The sequence below is a fragment of the Loxodonta africana genome, chromosome 2, assembly GCF_030014295.1.
Source record: "Loxodonta africana isolate mLoxAfr1 chromosome 2, mLoxAfr1.hap2, whole genome shotgun sequence".
NCBI classification, from domain to species: Eukaryota; Metazoa; Chordata; class Mammalia; order Proboscidea; family Elephantidae; genus Loxodonta; species Loxodonta africana.
The window spans coordinates 124,582,672-124,591,105 of NC_087343.1; the positions used below are offsets into that span (position 1 = coordinate 124,582,672).

The 8,434-nt window shown below is 54.6% G+C and overlaps 1 protein-coding gene across 2 annotated transcripts; it reads left to right on the forward strand.

Annotated features, from left to right (window-relative positions):
* Window positions 1-692: 692 nt before the first annotated feature.
* On the forward strand, window positions 693-7,153 carry IRF1 (interferon regulatory factor 1). 2 transcript variants are annotated; one of them, XM_064275214.1, is made up of 9 exons: window positions 693-800; window positions 3,327-3,426; window positions 4,159-4,335; window positions 4,448-4,497; window positions 4,604-4,736; window positions 4,942-5,064; window positions 5,550-5,599; window positions 6,434-6,569; window positions 6,891-7,153. In XM_064275214.1, the coding sequence occupies exons 2-9, from the start codon at window positions 3,333-3,335 to the stop codon at window positions 7,013-7,015; spliced, it is 888 nt and encodes a 295-aa protein (XP_064131284.1). In that variant the 5' UTR covers window positions 693-800; window positions 3,327-3,332; the 3' UTR covers window positions 7,016-7,153. The 2 variants fall into 2 exon arrangements, with proteins under 2 accessions (XP_064131284.1, XP_003405072.1); XM_003405024.4 differs by lacking the exon at window positions 693-800 and adding an exon at window positions 1,888-1,974.
* The last annotated feature ends 1,281 nt before the right edge of the window (window positions 7,154-8,434 follow it).

Genomic DNA, 8,434 nt, shown 5'->3' on the forward strand with positions numbered 1-8,434 from the left:
CTTCCCCCGGGCAGGTAAGTGCCTGGAGGGGGTCACCCCTCAAGACCGGCAGTGTGAGGGCCGAAACCCTCTCTTCTTGACGCCCCAATAGCAGGATTGAGGAGCCAAACTGATTTTCCTGGCTTCAATCTCAGTGTCAACCCCGGAGAAGGCGGCAGGTACCCGGGCAAGCCCTTCACCTGAGCTCGGGATATAGGCGTCCTCACCCTCGGCAGAGAGGCGAGAGGACCTGGCCATAGGGGCTAACAAGCTGGAAGAATGGGGAATGCAGCGAGTAACTGCGGGCCGGGCCATTCGGCTTTCCAGGACAGTCTTTCTCCCAGGCGAGCTGGAGTGGGGGTGGAGTGGGAGCGGGCGGGCTGGCTGGGCCGACAGTCGCCCAGGGGCGGCGGCGCCGGACCGGAGGGGGTGGGGAGGAGCAGCCGCCCTGTACTTCCCCTTTCGCCGCTAGCTCTACAACAGCCTGATTTCCCCGAAATGATGAGGCGGCGCCGGCCAATGGGCGGCCGCGCGGCTCTTAGAAGGCGGGGCCACGCCTGGGCTGGGGGAATCCCGCTAAGTGTTTAGATTTCGCCGCGCCGCCGCGGTCCTGGCAGAGCGCGCCACTCCATCGCCGAGGTAGGACGTGCAGCGGAGCAGTGCTGCGCTGAGTACAGCGGAGCCGTGCCAAGCCAAGGCCAGCCCTACCCCGCGGCTCCGCGACCCAGGCATCCTCCGCCTTCTCCCCCTCCCACAAGGATCGCACTCCCCGCGCCGTTACAGCAGGCTCTGCCACACCGGGACCCTCGGGCACTGGAGAGGTGAGCCCGCCTCCGCCGCTGGGGGAGCCGGCGACGTCGAACAAAAGGCGCGCAGGGTACCAGGAAGTGGGGGCCGAAAACCGGAGCCGGGACAGTAGTGGGCGCGCGGCGTTGCCTGGGCCCAGCGCGGGCTCGTGAGGGCGCTGAAGGAGCAGCTGCGGCGCGGGGAGGGCGGGCCGCGTCGCGGACCGCCCACCCGGCCGAGGTTGCAGGCTCCCGTCTGCTTTCGCAGATCTGTGTGCACCGAGCCACCCGGGGCATCTGGTGGGTCGGTGTGTTCGTCACGCGCATCCACAAGCCGTACCGGTGACTCGAGTGGGCGCCCCGTGCTCCCACTGCCGGCTTTCCGCGGTCCCAACTCTGCGCTCAGGCCCCAGGCTTTCCGACTCCCCGTGCTGATGGCGTGGGCGGGAGCTTGGTTCCCTTGGTGGGAGGGGGTCTTGACCTGCTGGAGCTGCCGGAACAGGCGCCACAGGTGCTTCTTGGGCCACTTTGCCCCGGGAGGGGAGTTGAGGGAAGAGTGGAAGCCAGGCCAGAGGGTTAGCGTCCTGGTTCTGGCGCATTGGGCACTGGGGCTGTCAGGGAGGCGTAGAATGGATTCAGTCCAAGAGGAAATGTCCAGGACGAAGGGTGACTGTTTGTCCATTAGGGAAGGTGCACAGCTGGTGGCAACAACTCAAGTCAGAGAAATTTCTTGCTATCACGCAAAAGAAGCACCTCCCTTTCCCAAGGGTTTGAGTTTTGGGAGTAAAGTTCTGTTGTTGAGATATCCGTATCATTTTGTTTCTTTTCTTGCAAGTAAATCCTGAAGCTAGCGCTCACGTGCCTGTCTACTCCTGGAATTTTTTTGGAGGGGGTGAGGGAAAGGGAAGGGGTAAAAGTGTTTTTGCCCAAGATACTGAAACTATTTGGAGGACAGTTTTATTCCAGCTCAGGTCCCCCACCCTGATAATAGTACCCAGCCTGTAGTACTCACCAGGAGGGCCTGGGGTGTGTGAGGGAAGGGGAGGGTAATTGACCTGGGTGTGACAGGTGGCTGCTGAACAGATTGCAAACAGGAGCTCTCTGTCTTCTCTTTACAGCCAACATGCCCATCACTCGGATGCGCATGAGACCCTGGCTAGAGATGCAGATTAATTCCAACCAAATCCCAGGGCTGGTCTGGATTAATAAAGTGAGTGTAACTCTTTGGATTTTTCCGCCACTGTTTTAATCCATGTTCTTTGGGGACCAAAGCTTCAGATGCAGCTCAAAAAGGGAAGTGATGAGGGGGCCAGCAGATATGTTTCCCAGTGGGTCACGCTTGCAGGGGGTGTGCAGGGTCCAGCCTTGGGCTCCACTTGCCAGACTCCTGCCTTCCTCCCTTCTCGGGGTATAGACAGGGCACCCACCTGAGGGCACTTAGAGTTTTCAGCAGCAGAGAGTCTCCCAGCATCTGCAGAGCTTGAGTACTGGCCTCTCCTACACACAGGTTCACGCATGTGCATACACACACACAGAGCATTCTTTATGGCTCCAGTCTGGACTGATAGGAGATAGAGAGGTGGCCACTGCTTGACAGGAAGGTGGAAGGCTCAGCAGGGAATCTAAGAATTAAACTTGGCACTAGTTGCTCTGACCTAAGAAGCCTATAGCTGATGTACTCAGGGCAGCACAGGCCCTGCACACTTGGTAGTAATAATAGTATTTATAGTAGTAGCTGTTACTGAACACTCACTGTATGCCTGGCATCATGCTAAGTATGTTACTTGCATTATGCCATTTAATCCCTAGAACAGCTTTGTGAGGTAGGACCTGTTAATATCCCATTTTCAGAAAAGGAAACCGAGGCACTGAGAGGTAGATACCAGATCACACAGAAAGTGATAAAGCCAAGATTTGAACTTGAGAAGTCTGACTCAGAAATCCACACTATTAACCACTGGTAATGATAATAATGAGACCATAGTCTTTATATTTGTCACTGTGTCCACACACATGCTCTGATTTTAAAAGATCTTTTCTCATTTCACAGAAGAGAAAACTGAGGGGCAAAGACAGTGTCAGGGTCACACAGGTAGTCAATATCCATGTCTGGGTCCAGGGCTCCCTCAGGGGTAAGCCAGGATCTCCCATATGGGAGTCAGTTGGCCTAGGTGTCCTGAGCAGCCCCTTCGAATGGAAGGAGTTCTCACCAACACTTTTCCATGTTGATGCAGATCAGCCAGGCAGAAGTAGGATTTCCAAACCAGGACTATGGGGGTGGGTGTTCTGTGGACCCCAGCACACCTATAGCAAGTAGAGAGACTTCTTTGCGAAGCCGATGGTACCAGAGTCCCTCCTGAGAGATCCAGAGTGGTAGAGTAGCCTGTTTAAGCCAATCTCACAGTAGGTCAATCCAAGCCAGATGTCGGGGCGAAAAGGGGAAGTCACTCTTTTCCCAGACCTGGGGGGGGCTGGCAGACTCAGCCCCAAAGGCTGTGTGTGGTCTCTCGTCCTATGGTGGCTGTGAGCTGATGCAGCTGTGTGTGTGTGTGTGCTGTCCAGGAGGAGATGATCTTCCAGATCCCGTGGAAGCATGCCGCCAAGCATGGCTGGGACATCAACAAGGACGCCTGTCTGTTCAGGAGCTGGGCCATTCACACAGGTGTGTGCGCTGGGCTGGAGCTCAGGAACAGCCGGGAGGAGATAAGGGGAGGTGCATCTGTAACACAGGGGCTTTGGGTGGGGTCCCTGGGGTCCCTGAGCTCCCTGAGACTGCAGAATTGTGTGAGTGGGAGCAGACCTGTGTTTCGGGGGAGAGGGCCTGTTGTTTCAGTAAGTTCGCAGGACTTGTGAACTACAGGAAGTTTACGACTGAATTAAAGTACAACCTGGGTAAAAGCAGCTGTGAGCCAGGGCACTGACAGAGATCTAAGCTTTCCTTTTTCTTGGCGTTGACCTGGGTCCTTGGTCTGGTTGGTGGCTTCCTTTCTTCCTTGAGGGATGGGTTTCTTGGCCCATGGCAGACCAGTTAGCCCACCTATCAATAACTGTTCTTTGTTGCCCACTCTGGCCCCTCTCATGTCTGGAAATATCAGATAGGCCCCAGTCCCTACTCTCTGGCTGCTGACAGCCCAAACAGGGAGACTGGGCATTGTACGCGACAAAGAAGCAGACTTTGGGGATAAGGGTCCTGCGAGGGCTTCTGGCTGGACCCTTCATTGAGGCCTACTGGATGTGCTTGAGCCAAGCCTGGGCATTTAAGAACCGTAGGAACCCAAGGCCTACAGAATGTCACCAGGTTTACCTGCTGGCCTGAACAGGGTGTGTGTCTCTTGCCTTCCTTCTCCCAGGCACCTGTTGGCCTGACTGTCCTCTTTGCTCTCCTGCCATCTAGGCCGATACAAAGCAGGGGAAAAGGAGACGGATCCCAAGACATGGAAAGCCAACTTTCGCTGTGCCATGAACTCACTGCCAGACATCGAGGAGGTGAAGGACCAGAGCAGGAACAAGGGCAGCTCAGCTGTGCGGGTGTACCGGATGCTCCCACCCCTCACCAAGAACCAGAGGAAAGGTATCCAAGGATTCTGAGTCTGGGGGTAGCCCTTAGGGAGGGAAAAGGGAGGGAGAGTGACAGCTGGGGCTGGCATGTCTGTCCCAAGACTGATAGCCTGTCTGCCCCACAGAGAGAAAGTCCAAGTCTAGCCAAGATGCTAAGAGCAAGGCCAAGAGGAAGGTAAGTCTGGTCCTAAGCAGCTGGGCCTTTGGTTCCCCTGTGGGTCAGGTGGGTAGTGGAGGAAGTGCCATAGTAGATCTAGGCTTAAGCTTCTTTCTCTCTGCAGTCATGTGGGGACTCCAGCCCTGACACCTTCTCTGATGGACTCAGCAGCTCCACCCTGCCCGATGACCACAGCAGCTACACAGCTCAGGGCTACTTGGGGCATGACTTGGAGGTGGAACGGGCCCTCACTCCAGGTGAGGTGTGCTGGGTCTGCTTGGTATAGTGGGGCCACTGGCAGGATACCCTCAAGGTTGGTGGGTGGCACTTTGTCTTGGGTACAGGAGACACCATGCTGGTGGACGATGGCCTGTTAGAATGGGCTGCAGGATGGGCTGTGCTGGTTGTCTTGCAAACTAAGAAAACACACAGCCCTGATCTGTGGCTTCTGCTGTCCCCCAGCGCTTTCACCATGTGCCGTCAGTAGCACTCTCCCCGAATGGCGCATCCCAGTGGACATTCTACCTGACAGCACCAGTGACCTGTACAACTTCCAGGTGTCACCCATGCCCTCTACGTCTGAAGGTTTGTGCTCCTGGGGCCTGGCCTGCCTGCTTGACTTTGAGTCCTGGGATGGGTTTCTTCACCTGGCACTGAGCGGGTGAGCTGGGCATTGCAAGCCACAGGGATACCAAGAAGCTAGTTCAGAGTGGGCTGCAGGACTGTGGTGGGCTGGGGAGAAGAGGGGAGTGGCCAAGCCAGAGACTTGGTGTAGTGGGGCTGCTGGCTGTTTTGATCCAAGGTTGCTGGTTCTCCTGGCTCCTCTGCAGCCCAAATCTGTGAGGATGAGGAAGGAAGTGAGGGGGGGTGGGAAGAGGTGTGGCTTCAGAGTTTTGGAGGCTGACTCACCAGGCCCATGTCCTGTTCCGAAATCTCTGTGGCAGGCAGATGTCTGCTGGGAGGCCAGTATGTGTGTGCATGTGTGGAGGGGTGGGGGACCCAGTGGGGCTGGAACTGCAGGGCCAGCATGGCTGACAGCCACCAACCTCTCTACTCTTCCCCATCCACAGCTGCAACAGATGAGGATGAGGAGGGGAAACTCCCTGAGGACATCATGAAGGTAAAGCCCCTTCCTACCTGGCCACCCTTTTGAAGTGGCCGTTTCTCAGTGAAGAGAGAGAACCAGTGAGCACTTCCTAATCAGAGGGCAAGCAGTTGCTGCTGTGACTTGGCTGTGTGCATAGTCCCACAAGTGCCATGTTCTTGTGGCTGGGGACCATTGCCCTTCTTGGCTAGTGAGAGACACCATGGATAGTGAGGGCAAGCGGGAGGCCTGGTCTCAGGCTGTCCTGAAGCAAACCTCTGGGCCACAGGCAGCTCTGTGAGTCAGCCAGCGTCAGCACCGGGTCCCTGGCCTGTGTCCTCTGCCCCAACATGCTCCACTTCTGCTAGTTTGGAAAATGCACATCAGGTTTCAATAATCGGCCTTTGAGAGCTGTAATACGGTGGCTTTTTTTGTATTTTTTTTTTCTAGCAAATTATTCTCCAGTTTTGTTTTTGTTTTTCTGTTTCAATTTTATAAGTGAATATAAAAAAACTTTTTGCAGTAGTTGTACCCTGGCTCTTCTCCATCAGCACAGAAAATTGGGACAGGGACGTAGTTCTTCATCTCTAGCTTTTCTAGCCATCTTCTCTTGTCTCACTATGCTACCCACTGCTTCAGACCACACTCCCCATTGGTGTGGTCTTATACAGTTGAGAGGGCCTGCATTTTTGCCCCCTACCTCCTGGGCCCTTGTCCTAACTATACTTCAGATCTGTGTCCATCTAGGCACGTGAAAATGGCCAAGGGTATGGCCCTGGCTGGGAAGTTTTGGCTTAAGCAGGGCAAGGCCAGTGCAGGGTGAGTGTGCACTGGAAGTAAGCTGATGGCTTCTTGCTCCTCTGACCCCAGCTCCTGGAGCAGTCGGAGTGGCAGCCGACAAGTGTGGATGGGAAGGGGTACCTGCTCAATGAGCCTGGGGTCCAGCCCTCCTCTGTCTATGGAGACTTCAGCTGCAAGGAAGAGCCCGAAGTTGACAGTGCTGGGGGTAAGAAGCTCCTGGATCCATATGGCTTCTTGGAGAGGGGAGAACCATGTGGGGGTGGGGAAGGGCTGAGGGTAAGGCCAGGGAGCAGCAGAGGTCGCACATCCTTCTTAATAAAACTCATGGGGTGGCGGGGGGTACAGACAGCTTGGAAATTAGCTATTGCTTCCATGCCCTAAGGTTAGCCTAAAGATGAGTGGATGCTTGCTGCTGTGGGGTGGACAGCAGAGGCTCTGTCTGTGGTCTTCAGGGACAGAGCTGGGGAGGAAGCATGCCCTCTGCTCTCATCACCCAGCCTAACATAGCCTTTCTCACATCTTCCAGGGGATGTTGGGCTGAGCCTACATCGCGTCTTCACAGACCTGAAGAACATGGACTCCACTTGGTTGGACAGTCTGCTGCCCCCAGTCAGGCTGCCCTCCATCCAGGCCATTCCTTGTGCACCATAACTGGACTGCTGACCCCTTTTGCTCCCCTGGACAAGCAGGAGTTTATATCATGGTGGCTGTGGTACACAGAAGCAGGACTCTTATGGGCCCTGTTGACATGGCAAAGTGTGACCCCACTGCCTAGCAGGGATGGGTTCTCCCTCCTTGGGTCAGCAGGCTTGTCAGGGCCTGGCAGGCCAGGGCCTGGGCTTGTTTTTGGGGTAAAGCTGGACCTGCCTCCCTGGAAGGTGGGGTTCTGAGATTGATGTGTTAAGTGGAGGGCTCAGACAGGAGTCAGCTTTCTAGCTATTCCCTCTGAGCCCAGCTGCCTAGATGGGGTGTTGCTGTCACTGAACTGGCTTGAGGAGCACAGACCAGTGACCTCAGAAAAGCACAGCACCAACCCCAGGGCTGGTTCTGCACTAAGAGACAATTGCACTAAGTGACTCCTGTTCCCAAAGACCGGCCTCCCCTCCCAGCTGAGCCCTGGGGACTGTTCCAAAGCCAGTGAAATGTGAAGGAAAAATGGAGTCCTTCAGGACGGTGCTCTTCAGCCTGAGAGGAGCTCTGTCCTGCTCCCTCCTCAGGCTGAGGGGCTTGGGAAAAAAACATGGCACTTTTTCTTGTGGGCCTTGCCACATTTCTGATCAGAGGTGTACACTAATGTTTCCCTCAAGCTCTTGGCTTTTGCATTTATTTATACAGTGCCTTGCCCTGCGCCCACCCCATCCCCTCAGGCCCCACAGCCCTCAGCAGGCCCAGGGAGGGAAGTGTGAGTGCCTTGCTGTGACTTAAAATTGGAAACACCATCTAACCACTAAGTCATATGTGACCACATACGTACGTGTGTGTAAATATGTACATTTGTCTTTTTATAAAAAGTTTAATTGTTTATAAGGGGTATGGCCTTTTCTTTAGAAAGAAATCATAGATGATTTTACTTTTTATGGAAACAGATTCTGATGGAGTCATTCTTGGGTGAGTAGTGACATGTACCTGTAACAGAATCCTTTCAGTTATGTTCACGGAGAAGATGGCAGGTGGAGGGAATAGTCATGCTCATGTAAACACAATCACATGGTCTTGACGGTATAACCATGGGTATGCATTGAATTTGGGCTCCTGGGACCTGGGGAGGTGGACAGTATTAAATTTTTAAGTTCTGATGAATGCACAGACTGTATATCCTGCTGAACTCTTAGTGCAAGTGAACTTAGATACTACTCCAAAAAAATGAACAATTGGTACAGCATAGTCACGGACAATCAGAACAGATACCAGCCCAAGAAATGTCCTCAAGGTTTGCTGTGCTGGGCATTACTTGCTGCTGTCCAATTTCTGCATTGATGGGAGTGTTCTGTATCTGTGCTGTCCAATATGGTAGGCACAGGCTACATGTGGCCAGCGGCCACCTAGGTAGACACTGGATTGGGGTCAAAC

Excerpts from the sequence above, each read along its gene's own strand:
- IRF1 (XM_003405024.4), top strand. The coding sequence starts at position 1,888 with ATGCCCATCACTCGGATGCGCATGAGACCCTGGCTAGAGATGCAGATT. Across the intron at positions 4,336-4,447 it reads CACCAAGAACCAGAGGAAAG|AGAGAAAGTCCAAGTCTAGC; the intron begins GTATCCAAGGAT and ends TCTGCCCCACAG. Across the intron at positions 4,737-4,941 it reads GGAACGGGCCCTCACTCCAG|CGCTTTCACCATGTGCCGTC; the intron begins GTGAGGTGTGCT and ends GCTGTCCCCCAG.